Raw genomic sequence first — 24,811 nt, 5'->3', positions numbered from 1 at the left:
CACATCTGCTTTCTGCCTGGTGCCTACAAAGGACCCTCCGTGGAGGAAGTACCCTGCGGTCCTGGGGACATGCTCTGTGGGGTCACTTATTCATCATTTCACACAACAGTGGCCTCTTACAGACGGGACTCGCTCAACGCCTGCGTCCAATCCAGCACAGCGATGACCTCCACACAGGTGTCTTTCTTGAAATCTCAGGTTTCCCCTTTTCCTGGATGAAGTGGGAGTCCCACCCTCCCTTCCCAAGTCGTGGGGATTGGGGACAGACTGTGGGGGACCTGCCACCGGGGGCTCCTGGGCTGTGCTGACCCCCCCCATCACCTCCCTACACTGCTGTCCACCCCCCCACCCCGGACCACTGCACACACGTACATTCACACGTTGGGAGGGGGAGGCCACACTCAACACATGTCAAACAAAACCAATCAACAAACAAACAAACAAACAAAAAAAAACAAAACCAATCACACGGCCTTTTTTTACAAAATGAGGTGGAAAAGGAAAAAAAAAAACACTCCACCAATCCAGATGTACTTTTCCGAGGGTCACGCATCTTGAACTGTTTTTTTAATATATATATATATATATATGTTAAAGTTCTGGCTTTTCTTTTAACATATACTCTAATTTAGAACTTCTAAAAAATAAACATTCCTTTCTGGGGGGGGGGGGGGACCTTGCGCTTCGGGGTGAGCCTGGGGAAGGTATAAAACCCATCTCTCGCTAGAACTCTCCTGTGCAAATAAGAAACATAAATAATCTGTGTTCTATATATATAAAAAAAAGAAACATAGTAACAATCAAGGCCTCGCCGAGGCCTCCTGCCCTGGAAGAGTCCCCTAGAGAAGGTGTGTCCGTGTGTCCGGGGGGCCTAAGCCACCAGGTCCTGGTCCGGCTGTGAGGGGGCCAGGCAGAAACTCGGCCTCCTGCTTGTCCATCTGTAAACCGCTCCGGGAAAAGTGCAGGACGCTGCCCAGCCCGCTGACCAGCGACAGCGGGGACAGCCAGCGGAGCGAGCGGAGGTTGGGGAGACTGAAGATGGACAGGGGGGTGGCCCTGCCGCTGTGCGACAGTTTCCTCTTGGAGTCCTCTGGACACCTTTCCAGGGCAGCCTGCCTGGGCGCGCAGGTCCCCGGGGGGTGGCCGCTCGACCCCTCCCTCAAAGGCACGCTGATGTTCACTGCGCCGGGCTCCTCGCTGGTGACCTCCGGGGAGCTGGGCGGCCTCAGGGTGAACCAGGAGCCCCGGGAGGCGCAGTCCTCGGGGACGGAGCCCGCGGTGCTGAGGCAGCTCTGTTCAGATGATGGGTCGGGGTCGGGGTCGGGTCTGGGGAAGCCTTGCCGAGGCCCCCCGGGAGCGCCGAGTTTCTTGGGGGACCGCTGGGCCAGCTGACGGGCCAGCTGCAGCTGCGTGGGGAACAGGCTGCCCTGCAGAGCTCTGAGGAACAGCCTGGAGAGGGCAGAGAGGGCGGGTCAGCGGTCAGCGGGGTCCGCACAGGGTGGGTCAGCGGTCAGCGGGGTCCGCACAGGGCGGGTCAGCGGTCAGCGGGGTCCACACAGGGCGGGTCACTGGTCAGCGGGGTCCGCACAGGGCGGGTCAGCGGTCAGCGGGGTCCACACAGGGCGGGTCAGCGGTCAGCGGGGTCCACACAAGGCGGGTCAGCGGTCAGCGGGGTCCACACAGGGCGGGTCAGCGGTCAGCGGGGTCCGCACAGGGCGGGTCAGCGGTCAGCGGGGTCCACACAGGGCGGGTCAGCGGTCAGTGGGGTCCGCACAGGGCGGGTCAGCGGTCAGCGGGGTCCGCACAGGGCGCAGACTGGGCGGTGGAGAGGCTATTGTCAGGGCTCCCCGAGGACACTGGGGGGGAGGGGGGCCCCATCCCCGACACCCACCTAGGCAGCAGCGCGGTGACGGGCGTGATGAGACAGATCAAGTAGAAGATGGGGTCGCCCACCAGGGTCTGCATGGTCCAGTAGGGGTTGGACGGGGGGAAGCATGTGGCACAGGAGGCATTGTAGACGAAAGCCACCGTGAAAAATAAAAGGGCACTGAAGCCACACGTGGTCCAGTTGAGCCAGGTCTGGGGTGATGGGGGCGGGGCAGAGAGAGAGAGAGAGAGAGAGAGAGAGAGGGAGAGAAGGGGCTGTTATTCCCATAAACAGGCACTGGTCAGCGTGAGTGGCGGGGATGTTCTAAGGCAGGGGTCGGGAACCTTTTTGGCTGAGGGAGCCATGAACGCCACATATTTTAAAATGTAATTCCGTGAGAGCCATACAACGACCCGTGTACGCGACACATTATCCAATAAAAATTTGGTGTAGTCCCAGAGGACAGCTGTGATTGGCTCCAGCCACCCGCAACCATGAACATGAGTGGTAGGAAATGAATGGATTGTAAATACATGAGAATGTTTTACATTTTTAACATTATTATTTTTTATTAAAGATTGGTCTGCAAGCCAGATGCGGCCATCAAAAGACCCACATCTGGCTGGCGAGCCACAGGTTCCCGACCCCTGTTCTAAGGGATTCATGAGAACGGGGCTGATTGGCATGGCTGGTGGGTGGGGCCTGGGGACCTGGTGGACCAGCCTGGACACAGTGGGGATGTGACAGGGGTGTCAGGGGAGAGGCGGAAGGGACTGGTGGACCAGCCTGGACACAGTGGGGATGTGACAGGGGTGTCAGGGGAGGGGCCTGGGGACTGGTGGACCAGCCTGGACACAGTGGGGATGTGACAGGGGTGTCAGGGGAGGGGCGGAAGGGGACGGAAGGGACTGGTGCTGCCCAGGAGCGGGGGGCGCAAACTGAGCAGGATCTCCAGAGCAGTGGTCCCCAACCTTTTTTGGGCCACGGACAGGTTTAATGTCAGAGAATATTTTCACGGATCGGCCTTTAGGGTGGGACGGATAAATGTATCACGTGACCGAGACAAGCGTCAAGAGCAGGGGTCCCCAAACTTTTTACACAGGGGGCCAGTTCACCGTCCCTCAGACCGTTGGAGGGCCGGACTACAAAAAAAACTATGAACTATGAAATCCCTATGCACACTGCACATATCTTATTTTAAAGTAAAAAAACAAAACGGGAAGAAATACAATATTTAAAATAACAAACAAGTAAATTTAAATCAACAAACTGACCAGTATTTCAATGGGAACTATGCACCTATGAAAGAGGTGCCCCTTCCAGAAGTGCGGCGGGGGCCAGATAAATGGCCTCACGGGGCCGCATGTGGCCCGCAGGCCGTAGTTTGGGGACCCCTGGTCAAGAGTGAGTCTTAGACGGATGTAACAGAGGGAATCTGGTCATTTTTAAAAAATAAAACATCGTTCAGACTTAAATATAAATAAAACGGAAATAATGTAAGTTATTTATTCTTTCTCTGCTGACTGGTACCAAAATGGCCCACAGACCGCTACCGGTCCGTGGCCCGGGGGTTGGGGACCACTGCACATGGTGGGCTGGAGGATCAGGCTGGCTTTATAGTACCTCCCCCCTTGTTTGCTCAGAACCTTCTGGATCTCCCGGACCGGCATGGCCGGGGGTCCCGCCCACGGCCCTCACCCAGGGGGGTCCCGCCCACGGCCCTCACCCAGGTCTTGGTCTCGATGCCCAGGTGCAGCAGGAAGGTGAGCAGGGCGATGGTGGTGACGGGGGTCCCCCAGGTGAACACGTCCACATCCGTGTCGTAGTAGGCCTGGGAGACAGACAGCAGGGTCCCGGGTCTGTGGGTGGCTGGGTGACCCTGTGGGGTGGGGACGGGGGGAGAGGTGACAGCTCACCAGGTACGGGAGGAGAAAGCAGACCAGGCTCTGGAAGGCCGCGTCCGCCATGTTGATCCAGAAGGTGCGGGGCCGGTATTCCTGGGACACAGACACGAGCGCGGTGATGACCGGGACGCGCCCGTCTCTCCACGTCGTCCCGGACATCACAGGTCCAGCACCCTGGGGACGCTTGCTCCTTCTGGACGTTTGGAGAGAGGGGTCCTAGAGCACCTGGTGAGAAAACACCAGACACCTGCGGAGCCCTCTGTGCCAACAAGAGCAGCTACACGAGGTTCAGCGTCAACCTAAGACGCATCCCTGTGGAGCAGAGGGTGCCGGGAATCCCGGGCCCCCTCCTGGTGGGAGAGGAGGGGACGAGAGAGAGAGAGAGAGAGAGAGAGAGAGAGAGAGAGGGAGAGAGAGAAGCACTCACTTGTTGTTCCACTTGGTTGCGTGTTGTGTGTTCATCAGTTGCTTCCCGTATGTCCCCTGACTGGGGATTGAACCCACAACCTTGCTGTTTAGGGATGACGCTCTAACCAACTGAGCTACCCAGCTAGGGCTCCTGTGTTTCTTTTTCCTTTTTTTTGTGTGTGTGACAGAGACAGAGACAGAGTCAGAGAGAGGAACAGACAGACAGACAGGAAGGGAGAGAGATGAGAAGCATCAACTCTTTGTTGCGGCTCCTTAGTTGTTCATTGATTGCTTTCTCATATGTGCCTTGACCAGGGGGCTACAGCAAAGCCGCCAGTGACCCCTTGCTCGAGCCAGTAACCTTAGGCTCAAGCTGGTGACCTCAGGGTTTCCAACCTGGGTCTTCCACATCCCAGTCCGACGCTCTATCCATTGTGCTACCACCTGGTCAGGCTCCCCTGTGTGTCTTAAAAGTGATCATTTAGAATTCAATTATGGATGTTTCCGAATGTCAAAATCGAAAAGCTGTTGGCCCCAGCTGGGTAGCTCAGTTGGTTAGAGCGTCATCCTGATACACCAAGGTTGCAGGTTCGACCCCCCAGTCAGGGCACACACACAAGAATCAAACCAAAGAATGCACGAATAAGGGGAACAACAGGTCAATATTTTCTTTTTTCTTTCTTGAAAATCAATCTATAAACATTAAAAAAACAAAACAAAGCAGAAAAGCTATATACCAAAGGCAAAATTAACCTTGACGCAGACCCACCAAGTCTTCATGGCCTGGGTGGCCCCGTGCACCTAACCGTGTTTGTGCGCACAGCGTGCAAAGCGGCCAGGAGCGGCGTGCGCTGGGCACTGGGAAAGGTGCCCGCTGACCCCTTCCCGTCGGCCACCTGACCCCACAGGGCTGACGCCCCGGGCCCCGGCCCCACCGTGGAGGGTGAGGGCCTAACTTAGTGGGCAGAACGAAAAGTCCCCAAGGTGACAGGGACGAGCAGGGCTCCTCCACATCAGCCTTCCAGACGCCCCGGGGCCCCTGGCACCCCCGGCTGCCTGTGTCTCTGCGTCCTGGGGAGCCTCAGGTCAACAGAGGTGACCAGGGGACGTCGAGGGGTCAGCAGACAAGCTCTGATTAGAGACCTCAGGTGGTGATACGAGCAGAGGGGCGTCACCCGGTCCCCTAGCACGAGGAGAAGTCCTTAACAGGCTCACTGTCACCAGCTGGCCAGGAGTAGCTGGTCATGAGCACGTCAATCCCGGTGGTGTGTTTACATGTATTTATATCAGTTTATCTTCCCATGCTAAAAAGTCCCTTTTTGGAGGGTGGTTGTTTTAGAAAAAAAAAACAACAACAACAAAAAAATCCTGCTCAGACAGCAGCTATGACTGTCACCCTGACTTAGATTTCCTCAGGCTTCCAGACTCCAGTGTAGGGAGAGATTTCACCCCAATATATATATACACCCAGCATATATATATATATATATATATATTAGTTCTCCCTTTCTAAAGGCTGTGTTGAAGTCAAATGATCTATGAACTCTGCACACACTTAACGAATCACCCCTCCTTTTTTTTTTGACAAGAGACAGAGAAAGTCAGATAGGGACAGACAGACAGGAAGGGAGAGAGATGAGAAGCATCACTTATTCGTTGCGGCTCCTTAGTTGTTCACTGATTGCTTTTTCATGTGCCGTGACGGGGGTGCGGGGGGGGGGGGCTACAGCAGACCTAGTGACCCCTTGCTCAAACCAGATGATCCCGCGCTGAAGCCGGGACCCACCTGGGGGGTCTCGAACCCGGGTCCTTCGCATCCCAGTCCGATGCTCTATCCACTGCGCCACCGCCTGGTCAGGCTAACGCATCCGTCTTGATGGGTCTGGATACATGCACGACCCCGACACTGTCACCACGCCCACCACCACGCACAGTCGTGGAAACAGAATTCTTTTCCCCTCTAACTGGTCAGATTCTAGAATGTTCAGATTCGGTCCTAGGAGCCCTGGCCGGGCAGCCCCATTGGTTAGAGCAGGGGTCCCCAAACTTTTTACACAGGGGGCCAGTTCACTGTCCCTCAGACCCTTGAAGGGCCAGACTATAAAAAAAAACTATAAACAAATCCCTATGCACACTGCACATATCTTATTTTAAAATAAAAAAAACCAAAATGGGAACAAATACAATATTTAAAATAAATAACAAGTAAATTTAAATCAACAAACTGACCAGTATTTCAATGGGAAATATGGGCCTGCTTTTGGCTAATGAGAAGGTCAATGTGCTCCTCTCACTGACCACCAATGAAAGAGGTGCCCCTTCCAGAAGTGCTGCGGGGGCCGGATAAATGGCCTCAGGGGGCCGCATGTGGCCCGCGGGCCGTAGTTTGGGGACCCCTGGGTTAGAGCATCGTCCTGATACACCAAAGTTGCGGTTCGATCCCCCCGGTCAGGGCACATACAAGAATCCACCAATGAATGCATGAATCAGTGGCCCAACCAATTGATCTCTCTCTCCCCTTTCCTCTTGAAAATCAATCATAAAAATAAACAAATGAACAAGAGTTTGTCGTCCTAGGCAAGGCCAGGGGCTGGCATTCGCAGAGGGTGCACAGACCGGGCAGGAGAGAGCCCGGGGCCTCACCTCCATGCTCTGGCCGCTCCTGTAGAGCTGCGGCTTGGTCAGCAGCACGTGGTCCGGCACGTCCTTGTCCAGCACCCCCGTCACCAGCTGGGGGAGCGACGAGAAGAGCAGGTTGAAGAAGATCAGGTACCACTGGTCGATCATGGCGGACGCTGAGAAGCCACAGTGGAACTGGAACCAAAACAGGAGACCCACGAACATCTGGAAGGAGGAGGAGGCGGGCGTGGGCACGGGGCAGGTCCCGGGCGCCTGGCAGAGCAGAGCTCCGAGGGGCTCGGAGGGTCTCGCCAAGTGTAACTGCAGTCGGGTGGCCCGGTGTGGACGGCGGTGGGCTTTCCTCCCAAGGCAGCCCCGCCCTGGTGGCCTGCAGTCCCCTCCCCCACGGGGGATGTCCTCGTCCCCATGAGAACAGAGGATGGGTGATGAGAGCCAGGAGTCCCCAGGAACGGCCCTTGAAGGACGTCTTGGGACAGGAGACCCACAGAACATTCTCGGGAAACAGAACCAAGCTCTGGCCACGGCTGGACTTGCTCGTATTTCTAGAGGACCAGGGGACTCGCCCACCTTGTACCCCTCCCTCTGTGGCTCTGAACTCAACCTACCTGTGCTATAGCCCAGATCCTTTCCCCACCGCGCGCCCCTTTTTAGTTCTATCCCCTTTTGATGAGGAAGAGCGGGCGATTATGGAGCCCCCCGGGTAGCAGGACATGCACAAGCACGGTGGCTCAGTGAGGACGCCAACGTCGCCGTCCTTGGCCGAGAGCGTCCACGGGGCAGGTGGCCGGCGGACGAGCTGTAGGCACCGTCTGGTCCTTACAGCTACCCCCGCGTTGCCAACAGGAAAGTGAGGGTCAAGAAAGGTTCAACGGCCTGCTCAAACCCATGCTCCGGAGAGGACAAGCTGGGTTCATCTCTTCACACTCCTGTTTGACCACTGAACACCAGTGGAGTGGCCGTGTGCTTTTATTGGGGGGGAGGCCATGACATTCTTAGTTATTAACCGTGCAGCTTGGCAAAGCTCACTTCACCCCTCTGTTTCAACATCCTTATCCACGAATGGGCCGTAGCAACAAGGGTCCTGGGCTGTGTTGTGATAAGGATTAATGAGCTGACACATCTGAAGAACTCCCTAGAGCTCTCTGCCTACCATTGAAACTCACCCCGCCCCCCACCCGTTTTTTTATTTTTTATTTATTCATTTTTAGAGAGAAGAGAGAGAGAGACAGAGACAGAGAGAGAGAAGGGGGGAGGAGCTGGAAGCATCAACTCCCATATGTGCCTTGACCAGGCAAGCCCAGGGTTTTGAACCGGCGACCTCAGCATTTCCAGGTCGACGCTTTATCCACTGCGCCACCACAGGTCAGGCCCCCACCCGTTTTTTGTTGTCCCCGTTCACAGGACAGTCATTTCCCTTGTCGGAGGCTCGGGCGGGGCCAGCGTGACTGCCGCGTTCCCAGAAAAGGAAATCGAGGTCCAAGAATCTTCAGTGACTCGACTACGGTCACGGCGTGAGTCACCAACCCCGTCTGTCCCACCGCTCAGCTGGGGGGTCTCTCAGCCTGGGGGGCGTGGGCAGTCCCCAGAGGCAAAGGGATATTCTTTGCTGGGCACCACAGATAACGGCTTGGAGCTGTCACTGTCTACCATTCTGACCTTGATGCGGCCATTGACCCCCCCTTCGAGCTTCAGTTTCCTGACCAGACAGAACCAGCGCCCAGGTTCTGAAGACCAGATAACAAGGAGAGACTGTTGGACAGAACCTGTCGCAACAAACATCCTCCCAGCCCCACCCCAACCTGCGACGGGGGGTGTGACGTTCCCCTTCAACACTGAAACCCGCACAGACCTGGCTTTTTCCTGGACTTTCTCCCTGGTTTCTAAACCCCCCCCCCCCCCGCCCCTGTCGGCCTCGTTCCCTCCCCCCCCCGCCCAGGCTCAGCCTCCTGAGTCACTGGTGCTGTGCGTGTCAGGAGAAAGAGGAGAAAAAGTACGAAGACAACCGAGGTTCCTTTCTGTTCTTTTTACCCCCCTCCACCCTCTCTCCTCCCCGTGGTACCAAAAACCACCGTTGCTATGGAAACTTCTCTTCATCAGAAGGAGGCTGACATATTCCTCAAAACGAGTGAATTCCTCTCACTTTGGGAGGCAGAGCGAGCACCCTGGAACGGTCTCGTGTGGACCGACATGCTGGTGGACAGGGGGGCCCTCCGTCTTGAGATGGAGTAAAAGAAGGAACCCCTCCCCCCTTTCTCCTTCCTGTCCCCGTGCCCTCAGCGAGGACAGGTGCGCGGTGCCCACTCCAGGGGGCCAGCTCGGTCCCTCCTCTGCCAAGGAAGGTCAGCGCCCTCCTCTCCGTCTGGGAAACGTTCATGAGGTGCTACAGAGTAGAGCTCAACTCCCACATTTGGATTTGTAGGTTACACACAAAACCAAACCAAACCAAACCAAACCAAACCCGTAGAAAGCAAACGCCTTGGTCCAGACCGCACGATGAATGAACGGCAGCCGCAGGGCCAGGGCCCCCTGTCCCCCCCACCCCACCCCAGCCCTCCTTCCTTCCCTCACAGCCCCCATCCATCCCTCCGGGAGTCGAGGATGCAAGAACCTCAGGGCTGGGGCTGCAAGGGGGTCAGAGGGCTGTGGCCGAGCAAGGACACAGGACAGCCTTCCTCACACCGAGTCCCGGGCAAAACGGAATCTGAGTTCACTTCCCCGCCAAGCCCATCAGACACGCCCTGGGCAGGCCTGCACATCTGGGCTCGTCTGCTAGAAGACGTTCCTATAAATGGGGAGAGAACCGGAGGACAGGCACAGGCGGGAAAAGGCAGGCTGGGCTCGACCTCCAGAACAAGCGATTGACGGAACGGACAGGAGCCCTGGCTGGTTAGTTCCACTGCTTAGAGTGTCGTCCCCGTGCGCTGTGGTTATGGGTTCGATCCCCAGTCAGAGCACAGACAAGAATCAACCAATGAATGCAGAGATTAGTGGAACAACAGGTCAATGTTTCTCTCTCTGTCCCCCTTCCTCTTTCTCTAAAATCAATAGAAGTATAATTTATTTATTTATTTATTTATCTTTTAGCAAGAGAGACAGAGAGAGAAAGACAGAGAGAGGGACAGACAGACAGGAAGGGAGAGAGATGAGGAGCATCCGTTTCTTCATTGCGGCTCCTTAGTTGTTCATTGATTGATTTCTCATAGCTGCCTTGACCAGGGGGCTCCAGCTGAGCGAGTGACCCCTTGTTCAAGCCAGAGACCATGGGGTCATATCTACGATCCTGCGCTCAAGCCAGCGACCTCAGGGTTTTGAACCTGGGTCCTCTGTGTTCCAGGCCAACACTTTACCCACTGCGCTACCGCCTGGGCAGGTAAAAAAATTAAAAACAAACAAACAAACAAAAAAACACCACCAAAAACATAAAGAAGAGGTGCACCGATGGTTAGCATGGAGATTTTAAAATGGAATTAGAGAAATAAAATAAATACACCTTTTCAGGGATTGTACTTCATCCTTTCTCAGAAGATGACAGGGCAGTCTTGACCGTGGAGCTGTGGCCTCCCGTCGGCAGAGGCAGGTCAAGGGGGCCGCCCTGGACGACCACCTAACCCGAGTTTGTATATTCTGTCTCCGTGTTTGTTCCTTGGACCCCAGACCTCAGAGGCTGGGTGGCAAGGGGAAGCCCAGAATCTCCCCCACAGATGTCTCTCTGTCCCTCACGCACATGTGGAGCAGGGTCCTGGAACGGCCTCGGTCCCTCCTGGAAGGCCACGGAGAATGGTACCTGTCTGCCCGGGTCTTAGTACTGAGGAAACTGAGTCCAGTGTTGGATTCCACATGAAATGGACCAGGACCCTGGATCAGAGCCCCCGGACAGAACTGGCCTCAGCCCACCAGGCTGGGCAAGACCTCACCGAAGGGTCCCCTTCAGACTGAGCTGACCGCACAGGGGGAGGGGGAGTGTGTCTACCCCACCCAGTATACGAGACAGTGTGACAAGACCCCTGCGTGTCCTGGGACCCCCCTGCTCACTGACTGGAGGACTCCGGTCGGCAGTCACGTTGGCGGTCACCTCCCCACACACACACATGGACAGGTCTGTTAAGAGCTGAGGGGCCGGAGTCCTGTGGACCGGGGTTGAACACGGCCTTGACTCCTCCTTACCAGCCTGGCCAGGGGACTCCGTGCACACCACTGGGACCTCCCGGTCACTCCACATCTCACGATGAAACCGTAAACGGGACAATCTTGTTGGATCTGCCCGTTTCCACCCCCTTCTTTCTCTCCCGGGGTGTGGCCAACCTCCTGCACCCATGACGCAGACTTCCGAGGCTACAGGGTGCAAGGCCAGGCCGGACGGAACCGCGCCGGCCGCGTCCGGGGTGTGGTCCTCACGCATCTCCGGCCGTCTCCTTCCAACCCTCCGGGACCCGCGGCGCCTGGTGCCTACCGTGTTTTTGTAGAAGAAGTAGAGCACCATGTTGGCGAGGCGGGAGTAACACCAGTGCCCGTGGACCATCAGCAGCCTCTCGAGGTGGCGGAAGCGGGGCACCGCGAAGTCGCTGGCCATCACCGCCTGGCTAGGGGGAGGGGGACCCCGTGACCGGCGGCACCGCACGCGGCGCGCAGTGTGTCCCCCCCCCCCCCACGCAAGGCAGAACACGGACGGAGAAACCCAGCTCCGGACACGGCTCGCGTGTGTGTGACTGGCCAAGGCATGGATGACCCCCAGCTCTCGTTATCTCCTTTGAGGCAAGAAAACCTCTATCTCGACGGGGACTTTGGGTGTCATCTTAGAGGACACACTTAAGATGTCGTGTCGACCTGAGCAGTGGGTTCGTGGGGAGTGTGTGCTTTCTCCTTCCCAGGCTTTCTTTAACACGCCAACGTCTATCTATTTTGGGGGGTGCAGGGGGTCACCCTAACTGTTCTCTGCCCCTTAACCCTTTATTCATCAACATCGCATCGGGGTCCTGACCCGACCGTGGACCACACCCCCCCCTCCCTGTATGAAGGAGGCAGACGGTCGGCCGTCCTTCCTAGGAGGTGCATTTTGGGTCCTTTTTCTTGGAGCCAACGGTGAAAAGTAAGGCCGGGCCCATGGCTGTGCTGGCATCCGTGTGACCCCATCGCAGGGTGGTCACCACAGGACACCGGACATCACCGGGGGGTGAGTGGGGACAACAGGTTTCCTCCACGGACAGAAGAGGTGACAGGGTCAGGGGTGTGGGACAGAAGCGTCCCTTCATTTCACTGAGGGTCATTCTGTCCCCAGCTAAGCTAACTGGGCCAGACCGGTGCCATGGCACATGCCACCCTCTGTGTGCCCAGAATGACTTGGAACCCAGCCTGTCAGGAAAGATGCTACTTGGAAAAGAAAAAACAAACAAACAAAAATCAAAGACAACGTCACGAAGAGAGAGATATTGCCGTATCTTCAGGGGGTCATTCCACACGCTGAGGCAGGGATGACCCTTGGTGAGTCAAGATGGCCACAGTCCATGTTTCCAGTGGTCCCAGCTTCCAACGACAGCAGAATCAGTTTTCCAAAGGGTGTCACGTGTGTTCGGGGGCCGTTAAAAATAAAAAAGGAAAAACCCCTCTGCCATTGGATGAGGAGGCAGGAATGGCCACTGAAGAGGTGAGGACTCACCTTCCCTCTCTGTTCTACTTCACTTTGCAAAAATATACTTGTGGACACAGGCGGACCTGTCCCCTGCACACGGCATCCTCAACATGGAGTCACCTTCGCCTGCCCTTCTGCTGTTGGCTCAGCAGCAGGCGAGCTTCCGTCCTGCGGAAGGCCAACCACCCTCCAGCAATGCCGGACAGAGCCCCCGGGGAAGAAAGGCGTGGCAGCCAGCTGTGTGGTCACCCGGGGCGGCCCCCCACAGGGTCTTTACCTGCATCCCCTCCTGGCCCGAGATCCCCACGCCCACGTCGGCCACCTGGATCATGCTGACGTCGTTGGCTCCGTCCCCTGCAAGCGGCACAGGCAGGCAGAACGTGTGAGCACAGGGGCGTGGAATCAGATCGGCCGGACGGCTCTTCCGTGAGGTCCCCACCGGACCGAGTCCCCCGGGGGGGAAAGGGTCTCGGGAAGAGCAGGGTTTTGTGGGGGACGCAGCCCCGGAACCAGCCCCCCAGGCTCCTCTGCTCCTGCCTCTCACAGGTCAGGTCACTCCAGCCCCAGGGAAGGGCTGTCTGTCTGTCTGTCTTCCCTCTGCCTGGACCGGGGGCATGCTCACTGCTCAGCCTGGCGGTTACCAAAGCCCTCAGGGGGTGCTGGGTGGGTGGTCTCCACGGCCACCACGCTCAGCATACTCCACTTCAGACCCAGGCCCCACCCTGGCCTCCACTCTGTCCCGGTGACCAGCCCCGTGCCTGCATCAATGAGCACGGGGCTCTCGGGGACCTTCTGCGGGAAGCAGTGTCATCACTACTAGTTGGCGAGGATGCTCTATTTGAGACTCAACTTTCGTGCAGGTGTGAGTTCTCAGCGGATGGAAACAACAACTGATCATCTGGGGTCACGGGCATCATCACCCTTTTCTCGCAGTGACCTGCGGGTTTTCCCGGCCCTAGCCAGCAGGTGGAGCTGCTGAGTCCCTGAACCCCGCGGGAGGCCAGACCCAGAACTGACCCTGAACCAGACATGGACGGGGGAAGATGCCCGGGCAGGGGGCAGGGGGTGGGTGACCACCAGGTACCACGGAAGAGGGATCTGGAAGGCTCTCCAGGCCGACAAGCTGCCAGGAAAAACCACTCACAGAGGCACAACCCTTTCCTTAAAGACTGTAAAAGGTTCCAGCTATTCAAATCTGGGGATGAAGTTATTTAATTCCAGCCTGTCTGGGAACCATCACAAGGCGATGGGGAGGCTGATCGCCCAGGTCGCTGGGTCCTCCCGGCACCAGGAAGCCTTGGACCCCAGGCACCTCCGTGACCGGAAGCCCCTGCCAAAGCCCCTTGGTTCCGAGTTGGCCCAGGGTTGATGATGATGACCAGGCGGGGCCCTCCGCCCATGGTGACTGCCACCTCATCTCCCTGGAAACCGGCAGAACACGTCCCCGTTTTCTCGGACCACAGTGGCAGTGCTGACCTCCTCCTACGGGAGGGGGGGGGGCGGCTATCACTGTGACCCCCGCCTTGGCGGCTTTCTATCTGGGACAGGCTGCGGTGTATCTCATTGGGTGTGATTTTATATGTAGGCCAAAGAGAGAGAGCGACAGAGAGAGAGAGAGCGAGCGCACACGAGGGAGCACTTTGTGTTGCAGCGGGTGCATGAATGGGGCGGGCGGGCGGGCCCGACCACGTACCGATGGCCAAGGTCATGGCCTTGAGCTTGGTCCTGACCAGCTTCACCACCATGCTCTTCTGCAGGGGGGTCGAGCGGCAGCACAGGACCGACCGGCACCGCTTGGCGAGGAACAGAAACTTGTCTTCCAGGCTCTTCTCCAGGGCGTAGGCCAGACTCCTCCCATCGATCACGAGGCTTGGGCCGGGGCCGGAGGTGGCGGTCTCAGAGGGCGTGAAGAGAGGGGAGAACCCCACGCTCACGTTGGGGCCGCCGCTGCCGGGGGCCTTCTCCAGGGGGACGCGGGGGCCCCCGGCCTGGACGTAGCAGAGACATTGGTCCAGCAGGGCCGCGCACGCCTCCTGGGAGTGGACACAAGGGGGCACTACGGCTGACTCGGCCACAGCACACAGCACACAGCAGGCCGCCCCTCCTGGGAGTGGACACAAGGGGGCGCTGCAGCCGACTCGGCCACAGCACACAGCACACAGCACACAGCACACAGCACACACCGGGCCGCCCCTCCAACCCCACCCCAAACACATCTGGGTCTCCTGCCGCGGGAAGAGCCAGGCTGCAGGCGCTGCCCAGGGTCCCTCCTCAGACTGGGCTGGTTAAAGAGGGCAGCTTCCCGCACAGGAGAAGGGGGCCCGTGGAGGGCTCCTGTCAATTCCCACGTGGTGGCGAAGGCGCTGGAAGGGGACGCCGCTCCAGGAGGCCTGAGCACACAGCGGCTCCGTTCTGGCCGGTGAGACGGGAGGAGCCGGCGTGCACTCTCCTCCGAGGACTCCCTGAGGCTCTCACTCAGCCCCTCCCAGCCCCTATGCAGAGACCGGACCACAGGGCACAAAGCCCCTTTCCAAACCCTTGTCAGGACGGACCCCTGAAAATAGGGAAGTCTTCATGTTCCTTCCATGCTCCCCAGTTGACCAGGAAAATAAAGTAAAAAAAAAAAAAAAGGCGCCCAGGCTGGTTGGCTCAGTGGTAGAGCGTCGGCCTGGCATGCAGGGGTCCCGGGTTCGATTCCAGGCCAGGGCACATAGGAGAAGCGCCCATCTGCTTCTCCACCTGTCCCCCTCTCCTTCCTCTCTGTCTCTCTCTTCCCCTCCCGCAGCTGAGGCTCCATTGGAGCAAAGATGGCCCGGGCGCTGGGGATGGCTCTGTGGCCTCTGCCCCAGGTGCTAGAGTGGCTCTGGTCGCAACATGGCGACGCCCCGGAGGGGCAGAGCATCGCCCCCTGGTGGGCGTGCCGGGTGGATCCTGGTCGGGCGCATGCGGGAGTCTGTCTGACTGCCTCCCCGTTTCCAGCTTCAGAAAAATGCAAAAAAAAAAAAAAAAAAAAAAAAAAAAAAAGGCATAATCCCTAATCCTCCTCATTGGCCATGTTCTTCCCAAACAGACTCTGGGTTCCAGGAAGAGAGCAGGAAGACCAGCTGGGGGTGGGGGTCCCTGCAGGGTCAGGGGACAGAGGCTGCAGGAAGGACAACTGTGTCCAGGAACAGACTCGTTCTTTCCAGGGAGGTTCAGTGCCTCCTGGTCCTTGGCGGACGGCGAGGCGGCCTTGTGACCGAGTTCATGCACCGCACTGCAGAAAAACTAGCCTGTGTGTCCAGCACGCGTTCTTTTTTTCTTGGGGGTGGGGGGATGGGGACCTTTTATATTTAGAAAAGTGAGCCAAACTAGAGGAGAAAAAGATGGAGAGGACAGAGCCGTCGGCCTCGAGCGACAAGGCGGGTGGGTGGACGCGGACACACAGAAACTCGTGACCACAGCCAGTCAGAGACCAGGTTGTGCAAAAGTGTTCCTGGACAGACAGAGGGCCTGCTCCTGACATCCTCAGGGATCTATATACATAAATGTGAGCAGATACATCCCCTCTGTGCCCATTGGCGCACCCCTGGGGACAGCCCGTGCTGACGTGGACAGTTTTGACAGGAAAAAGCAGTTTGAGCTCATCAGGAAACAAAGCGTAGACGCGTGTGTTCCTTTGAAACTAAGACGCCCCGGTAAATTCCCCATGTTACTGGGCGATGGTGACCCGGCGCTAATCACTGGACAGGGAACACAGGTGCAGAGAGAGGCGGGGGGACCATGGCTGGAAGGCCCCTGGTGGCATCTGGTGCTGAGCTCGTTGGCCTGGGGCCCCAGGTAGGAGGCTGCCCCAGGCAGAGCGGGGGCGTCCCCGAAAGGCACGGACGCACCTGGACGCACCTGGGACTCGGCGTTCAGGGTGATGACCTCCTCCCCGTGGTCCAGCAGCTTGCAGGCGTAGGCAATATTCATGGCGGTCTCTTGTTTGTCACCGGTCAGGACCCAGATCTGCAGGCCTGCCTGGCGCAGCTTAGCAATGGTTTCGGGGACCCCGTCCTGCAGGCGGTCTTCGATCCCCGTGGCCCCTGGTCGGAGGCAGAGCATGGGTGGGGGCGCGGTGAGGGAGGGGAGAGGGCCCTAGCAGGCACCAGTTGTTGAGAAGCCTGGCTTTCTTTGCCAGTGGGAGGAACAGGGTTTAAAGGGAGGCACGTGGGCTGTCCTGCTGGTGTGGCTGGAGGGGGGACACGAGAAGCCCCATGAGTCCAGGATGGTTCGCCTCAGACGCCACCAGCTAGAGCCATGCCACCTCCCCCTCCGGGACCACCTCTGCAAACTGCATGCACACCGGTCCACGCACCACGCACGCAGGCACGCGGAGCGCCATTTACCCAAAAGGTGCAAGTTGGTCTCCAGGCGGATGGCCGACTGGAAGAGGAGCTCCTCGCGGTTGTCCACAGATGACTCCGCCTCCAAGTGACCCTGCAACCAGCGAGCGTACTCCTCCTGACTCAGCACCTGCGCAACCGAGAGCGCGCAACTGAGCACCGAGCTCTGGGGGCGGCTCCGAGCTGCGCCGAGTGCCCCCGGGATGCGTGCGCATGCGCCCAGGCAGGGCCCCCCCACTCACCCGCTTGGCGATGCACAGGGTCCGCAGGCCCTCCACCGCGTACACGTTGAGGTAATGCTGCGTTTGGCTGCGGATTTTTTTTTGGTGCCTGCCTCTGGCGTCATCTGGGTGTCGGCGGGGAGAATCAGAAAGGCGGGATAGATAGGGACAGACAGGAACGGAGAGAGATGAGAAGCATCAATCATCAGTTTTTCGTTGCGACACCTTAGTTCATTGATTGCTTTCTCATATGTGCCCTGACCTTCAGCAGACCAAGCAACCCCTTGCTTGAGCCAGCGACTTTGGGTCCAAGCTGGTGAGCTTTTGTTCAAACCAGATGAACCGGTGCTCAAGCTGGCGACCTTGGGATTTTGAACCTGGGTCCTCCGCTCTATCCACTGCGCCACTGCCTTGGTCAGGTACTTTTAATTTTAAAACATTTTTTCTTTTTTGTATTTTTCTGAAGCTGGAAACGGAGAGACAGTCAGACAGACTCCCGCATGCGCCCGACCGGGATCCACTCGGCACACCCACCAAGGGGCGATGTTCTGCCCCTCCGGGGCGTCACTCTGTTGCGACCAGAGCCACTCTAGTGCCTAGGGCAGAGACCAAGGAGCCATCCCCAGCGCCCGGGCCATCTTTGCTCCAATGGAGCCTTGGCTGCGGGAGGGGAAGAGAGAGACAGAGAGGAAGGAGGGTGGGGGTGGAGAAGCAAATGGCGCTTCTCCTATGTGCCCTGGCCGGGAATTGAACCCGGGTCCCCTGCACGCCAGGCCGACGCTCTACCGCTGAGCCAACCGGCCAGGGCCAATTTTTAAAACATTTTTATTTCTTGCCTGACCAGGCGGTGGCGCAGTGGATGGAGCGTCAAACTGGGATGCAGAGGACATAGGTTCGAAACCTCGAGGTTGCCAGCTTGAGCACGGGCTCATCTGGTTTGAGCAAGGCTCACCAGCTTGAGCCCAAGGTTGCTGGTTTGAGCAAGGGGTCACTCGGTCTGCTGTAAATCCCCCCCCCGCCCCCGTCAAGGCACATACGAGAAAACAATCAATGAACAACTAAGGAGCTACAATAAAGAACTGAGGCTTCTTATCTCTCTCCCTTCCTGTCTGTCTGTCCCTATCTGTCCCTCTCTCTGTTTTTTTTTTTCACCAAAAAAAAATAATAAATTTTTTTTAGTTCTCAATTACAGTTGACATTCAGTCTTCCTTTTGTATCAGTTTCCGGTGGACGGCATCCACCGAGGTTAGACAATCACATCCTTCACAAAGCGCGTCCCACCCCAGGCACTGGACGTAGCTGTTACAACATTACAGACTACATTTTCTAGGCTGGACTTGACATCCCCATGACTGTTTCTGTAACTGGCAATTTGTACAGCTGCATCCCTTCCCCCTTCCCCAGCCATCCCCCCCATCCCCACCCCCCAGAAACCACCAGTCTGTGTTTCTGTTTCGTCTGTTCATGAATTTTGTTCTTTCGATTCCATGTATCCATGAATCATCAAGTATGTGTCTTTCTCTGTCCGGCTCATTTCCCTGAGCCTGTATCCTTCCTCGAGGTCACAGGTGGCGTGGCTGTGTTCTATTCTATTGTATCAGCACCCCCTCTTCTTGATCTGTTTGTCTTATCAGCTGGCCCTGGGGCTGCGTCCACGTCTTGGCTAAAGGTAAAGAATGCTGCACCAAACACCGGGGTGCCTACGTTCATCTGCACCTGTGTTTCAGGTTGCTCTGGATAAACCCCCGGGAAGTGGAACCACTGGGTCATAAGGCGGAAAAACCCCACGGTGTTCTTTTTATTTTTATCTATCTATCTATTTATTTACAGAGAGAGAGAGAGAGTTAGAGAGAGGGATAGACAGGGACAGAGAGAGATGAGAAGCATCAATCATTAGTTTTTTTTTGTTGCACATTGTAACACCTTAGTTCATTGATTGCTTTCTCATATGTGCCTTGACCGCGGGTCTTCAGCAGACTGAGTATCCCCTTGCTCGAGCCAGCGACCTTGGTGAGCTTTTGCTCAAACCAGATGAACCCGCACTCAAGCTGGCGACCTTGGGGTCTCGAATCTGGGTCCTTGGGATCTCAGTCCCACACTCCATCTACTGCGCCACCGCCTGATCAGGCCACGGTGTTCTTTTTAGATGTGATCATTGATTGCCCACCAACCAAGAGCCCAGCATGTCCCGGAGGTCCTACCTGGAAAGCCCTTCTGAACACTCAGCGTCTGGGCGAGCTTCCCGTGTGTGTGTGACATGAGTGTGTGACATGCTGCCAAGGGGTTCAGACCCAGAGAGACAGAGCGTAGGATAGTCGTGGACAGGGGCTGGGGGAGGGGTGGGAGAGAGAGCCGTTTAGTGGGTACAAGATCTCCGTGTTCAATGAGAAAGGTCTGGAGACCTGTCACGTGGCAATGTGAATGAATATACTGAACACTCCTGTCCACTGAGAAATGATCAAGGTATCAAGGATACTTTTATGTTATGGATTTCAAAAATTAATTTACTGATGTTTAGAGAGAGAAGAGGGGAGAGAGAGAGAGAAAAAAGAGAGGGAGACAGTGATTTGTTGTCCCACTTAGTTACACATTCATGGGTTGATTCCTGTGTGTGTGTGCCCTGACCAGGGATTGAACCCGCAACCTTGGTGTATTGGGACGACAATCTCCCATCCAAGTACTAACCAGGCCCGACCCTGCTTAGCTTCCGAGATCAGACGAGATCGGGAGCATTCAGGGTGGTATGGCAGTAGATTGGGATGACGATCTAACTAACGGAGCTACTTGGCTGGGGCTATGTTGTGTTTTTAACCACAATTAAAGAAAAAAGAAAAAAAACTGAGAAATTAGCCGTCGTTAGTAAGAGTTCTCCCAACATCCACCCTTTTCTGTTTTCTGTGGACAAAGAGGAGGAGTTTATTACAGAACTTGGCAAGTGCTGACCATCAGCCGCCCCCAGGTGAGGAGTCCACAGCCCGGGGACACCCCTCAACTCCCCCTGGGTCAACCACGCCGAGGGGGAAGACAGAGGGCGCTTCTGTTTGTGCGCAATGAGAGCACGTGACAAGTGAGTGTGTCTGGGGACCACAGAGTGGTACTTGGCCCTAGCCTCGCTCCACTTGGAATTTTGTCACCTGTCAGTAAGCAGGAATGTCATGTGAGTGTCCTCGCCCTGGGCTGTGTTTTGGCCGATGGGGAATACCTGTACCCACTGTTAGCAACCACTAGCTTCGTTCACCTGTCTGTCCCACCCCATGTCAACGGTCCCTGCTTCCCATATAAAATCCACTTTAAAAGCTGTTTCTTTAAAAAACAAAAAACCCACCAAAATATGTATTTTGGGCCGTTTTTTAATATCCCTGCTCCAAACGAGAAGCTCATCTAGACAAAAGCCCCTGTTTAGAGTGACCTGGCATCATCCACCCGTTCACTGAATGGGGAGGCACAGACACCCTTCTTGTTTATGAAAGATTGTCCCTTAATAGACAGGGAGGCTTCTACCCCCGAATATCCCTCACATCTGTTGGCCTCGCCAGACAGAAATAAGATGCCTGGATATTGCCTAAGACCTTCTTTTATTTATTTTTTTTACTAAAAATATTAGTTGGTGTTTTTTTTAATTTATATTTAACTAAATATAAATATATATACTCTAAATATATTGGATATACACAGCTAAATCCGGCAACCTTACTAAGTAAGCGGTCATGAGAACACTGGTCTGGGGAAGGCTGTCCAACCAGGGTCAGGGACACTTGTTGCCTCCCAGACCTTGTTTATGGAGAAAACATGGGAAAACCCTCAAGGGGCCCTTGCCACAAAGGTGGGTCCTTCAAGGCCAAGAAATAAAATTTTGTTTTAGATCCACAGCATAGATACACCCACAGTACACAAATGGATACAGAGTATCTGGGGCATGACAATGTCACACACAATCAGAAACAAAATGTCTGAGGATCCTCCTTAAGGAATCAATAGTGAAGGAAAGAAAGGGTGGGTGGGAGGGGACATGGCCCTAGGGCAGGGGTCGGGAACCTTTTTTGGCTGAGAGAGCCATGAACGCCACATATTTTAAAATGGAATTCCGTGAGAGCCATACGACCCGTGTATGTTACGCATTATCCAATAAAAATCTGGTGTTGTCCTGGAGGACAGCTGTGATTGGCTCCAGCCACCCGCAACCATGAACATGAGCAGTAGGAAATGAATGGATTGTAATACTTGAGAATGTTTTATATTTTTAACGTTATTATTATTTTTTATTAAAGATTGGTCTGCGAGCCAGATGCAGCCATCCAAAGAGCCACCTCTGGCTCAGGAGCCATAGGTTCCCGACCCCTGCCCTTAGGGGATTCTGCTTTAGGAATTTAAAATTTCCTGAAAAGATCACAAAGCCAGCCCTCTTGATCTTGAAGACCATTTCCTCCTGGGATTGGGACATTTTTCTAGGCAAGTGAGGACACTCTTAGTCCATATGCTGAATGTCCTTTGAGTAAACGGTATGACAGTCTCTGAGGGACTTGGAAATGACAATAATACTAAAGTGTGGCCTGACTGGGTGGTGGCGCAGTGGATAGAGTGTCCGACTGGGATGCAGAGGACCCAGGTTTGAGACCCCGGGGTCGCCAGCTTGAGCGCAGGCACATCTGGTTTGAGCAAAAAGCTCACCAGCTTGGACCCAAGGTCGCTGGCTCCAGCAAGGGGTTACTTGGTCTGCTGAAGGCCCACGGTCAGGGCACATATGAGAAAGCAATCAATGAACAGCTAAGGTGTTGCAATGCGCAATGAAAAACTAATGATTGATGCTTCTCATCTCTCTCTGTTCCTGTCTGTCTGTCCCTGTCTATCCTTATCTCTGACTCCCTCTCTGTCTCTGTAAAAAAAAAAAAATACTAAAGTGTGTCTGTGGTCCAGACGAGGTGTGGGGGAGGGGACGGTGGCCACAGGCTGGGCCACTCTAGACCCCAGGGGGCCCCGAACGAGGGCGTGGTCCTGCAGGCAGCCATGGAAGAAGGGGATTTTGTGTGGGAGCCATCACCCTCCGGGGTCGAGGGGGACAGAGCACCCAGCCATGCGGTGACAGAGGCAGGGACCCCGCCCGGTCCCTCTCCTCCAGACTCTGGTGAGACCTTGCTCCTCCTCCTTGGCGCCTCTCCCTTTCCGAACCCCCTGCCCCAAGGGCTGCGAGCCACGGGGAGAACCCAGTGTGGGACTTCACACCCTAAACTCACTGTCAAGGTCGGGATGCGGCCATATTCTGATGGGGGGGGCAAGAAGGTGGGAAGAACTCAGGTTCATCGAGCACACGGCTAAGGAGCTGGGGTGGGCAGGCAGATGGACCGACGGACACCACCGTGGAGCCCAGGACCCTGCTGGGGAGGCCCTCAGGGGAAGATGCCCCCTGCCACTAATTTAAGGAGTGCTTTTAAAAGGGGCAAAGCAACACTTCCAGTTCTGTTATACCTCAGACAAGGTTCTGTCTCCGCCCGTGTGTGTCGCCTTGGTCAGACAGGCCACTAAGGAGGCGAGGTCTGTCCTTGGCTCGTCCGTGCCTCTGCGGACTTGCCGGACAGCGCACGGCGAAGTGGGAGGCCTGCTAGGGGGGCGCCCACCTCTTTCTCGTGCCGGGAGGTCGGCGGAGACCTCAGAGGCCACCGGTCTGAACCCCAGGCCGGTCAACGTCAAGGGGTCAGGACCAGAGAGAGAGAAGAGGGACACAGCTTACGCTTCACGCCTATAAGATGCCAGGCCCCGTGCCATGAGAGTGGGCAGGGGCTTCCCAAGATGGGGAACCGAGGCACAGACTGAGGGGCCCGCCCAGGGTCACCCCAGCTCTGTGAGTAGCCTCTGCTGTCCACCCGAGCCACACAAGGTCTTGCGACAGCGACAGATTCTCACACGGTCAAGCCCACCAGCTCAGTGCCTTCCTGCCCCCCTCTTTTTCTTTGGTAAGAGTGTTGTGAGCGCTTGTTAGAAAATGCCGGACCCCGTCCAGAGGGCGACACCTGTACACACTCCTCCCTTTATCACCTGCACACGGGGGGGGGGGGGGGGGGGCACCTTGGCCATCGCCCTCGGCTTCCGGAGCACAGGTCGCCTCTTCTCTTCTCCACCCGCCCCCCCCCCAAAGTAAAAACGGAGTGACTGTAAATGATGCCGGGTAGAGCTGGCGCCCAACTCAGGGACCCTTCTCTTGGGAAAACCAGGGGGATCTCTGAACATCCCTCATCGTAAACTGCCCAGTGTCTGTCCGTATGTTCTCCCCGACCCAGCCCCTCAGAACCACACACAACACAGGCTCCCGGCACCCTTGACGGATCTCAGGGACGGAGTTCTGTCTGCACTTTGTCTAGAAATCTGAGACCTTTTCCCTCGGTGACAAAGTGCGTCCCCAGCAGCCATGGCTGCCTTCTCAACTACCCCCTCCCCACCCCCCAAGTGCATTCCAGTCTCTCAACCTCTCCAAGGAGGGGCTGGGGTGGGGGGCAGGAGGCAGGTCTGAGGGGCGCTGCTTTAAAGAAGACGTAATGAGGCCCTGGCCGGTTGGCTCAGTGGTAGAGCGTTGGCCTGGCGTGTGGGAGTCCCTGGTTCAATTCCCGGCCAGGGCACACAGGAGAAGCGCCCATCTGCTTCTCCACCCCCCCTCCTTCCTCTCTGTCTCTCTCTTCCCCTCCCGCAGCCGAGGCTCCACTGGAGCAAAGATGGCCCGGGCGCTGGGGATGGCTCCTTGGCCTCTGCCTCAGGCGCTAGAGTGGCTCTGGTCGCAACAGAGCGACGCCCCGGAGGGGCAGAGCATCGCCCCCTGGGGGGCGTGCCGGGTGGACCCTGGTCGGGTGCATGTGGTAATCTGTCTGCCTCCTTGTTTCCAACTTCAGAAAAATACAAAAAAAAAAAAAAAAGAAAGAAAACGTAATGAAAACGGCTTTACCCCTGGGAGGGGACACGGGGGGAGGGCTGGTTTCTGGGAGAGCGCCACCTGGAGCCAGGGATGCGTGCCTCTCCGGGCGGGAGGGACACTTACCCGAGGAACAGGTGGTCAGCAGGTCCATGACGGCCGAGTCGGCGCCCTTGGTGTAGACGTGGATCTCGTCGGTGAGCGGGTGCCGGATCACCACCGACATCCTCTTGCGGACAGAGTCGAAGCCCAGGGTGTGCAGGATGTCGAAGGTGAGCCTGCCCAGGTGGGGCAGCTCCACGGCCACCTGGTCGTGCAGCCGGTGCACCAGGGTGCAGCTGTAGGCGCGGGCGGCGTAGACCAGCGCGGCCTCGTCGGGGCTCTCGGCCTCGTAGCGCAGTTCCGGCCTCGGCTCCGGCTCCGCCTCCGGCTCCCGGGCGCGCTCGGGGGCCCAGCCGTCCTCCTCGCCGCGGCTGCAGCAGCCCCTGGCGGCGGCCGGCCTCTCCTGCAGCCCGAGCAGCGCGCTGTCGGAGGACAGGGCCGACAGGAGGCCGGAGCCCGGCTGGTGGGCGGACCTGCCCGCGGCCAGGCTGCCCACGCTGCTGCAGCTCGAGGTCAGGCGGCTGGGCGAGAACCTGCGCAGGAAGTCCTCCAGGGTCTTCACCGGGGACTTCAGCTCCAACCTCACCCTCACCTGCAAGAGACGCGGCCAGGCCAGGGGACAGGTGAGGGGGACCCCTCCGGAGGCCCTGCCCAGGCTGGACTTCCAGGCCCTACGTTTCAGGGCATGCAATGAAAATTGCAACCAGAGCCTGGCCAGGCGGTGCTGCAGCGGATAGAGCATCGACCTGGGGGTGTGAAGGACCCAGTTTCGAAACCCCGA

General features: G+C 56.9%; 1 protein-coding gene across 1 annotated transcript in view; it reads right to left on the bottom strand.

The window, feature by feature from the left end:
- Positions 1-552: 552 nt before the first annotated feature.
- ATP10A (ATPase phospholipid transporting 10A (putative)) overlaps positions 553-24,811 on the bottom strand; it is a 90,294-nt gene continuing 66,035 nt past the window's right edge. The window contains 13 exon segments of the mRNA XM_066355699.1: positions 553-904; positions 906-1,449; positions 1,892-2,079; positions 3,594-3,698; positions 3,784-3,864; positions 6,823-7,023; positions 11,270-11,395; positions 12,723-12,799; positions 14,139-14,478; positions 16,328-16,512; positions 16,816-16,942; positions 17,055-17,158; positions 24,055-24,622. Coding sequence (XP_066211796.1) covers positions 872-904; positions 906-1,449; positions 1,892-2,079; positions 3,594-3,698; positions 3,784-3,864; positions 6,823-7,023; positions 11,270-11,395; positions 12,723-12,799; positions 14,139-14,478; positions 16,328-16,512; positions 16,816-16,942; positions 17,055-17,158; positions 24,055-24,622 — 2,679 coding nt within the window. The 3' untranslated portion in view covers positions 553-871.

The sequence above is a fragment of the Saccopteryx leptura genome, chromosome 13 (genome assembly GCF_036850995.1).
Source record: "Saccopteryx leptura isolate mSacLep1 chromosome 13, mSacLep1_pri_phased_curated, whole genome shotgun sequence".
NCBI classification, from domain to species: domain Eukaryota; kingdom Metazoa; phylum Chordata; class Mammalia; order Chiroptera; family Emballonuridae; genus Saccopteryx; species Saccopteryx leptura.
Note: the sequence above shows the minus strand (reverse complement) of the source record. Positions and strands in the feature narration are given on the sequence as shown.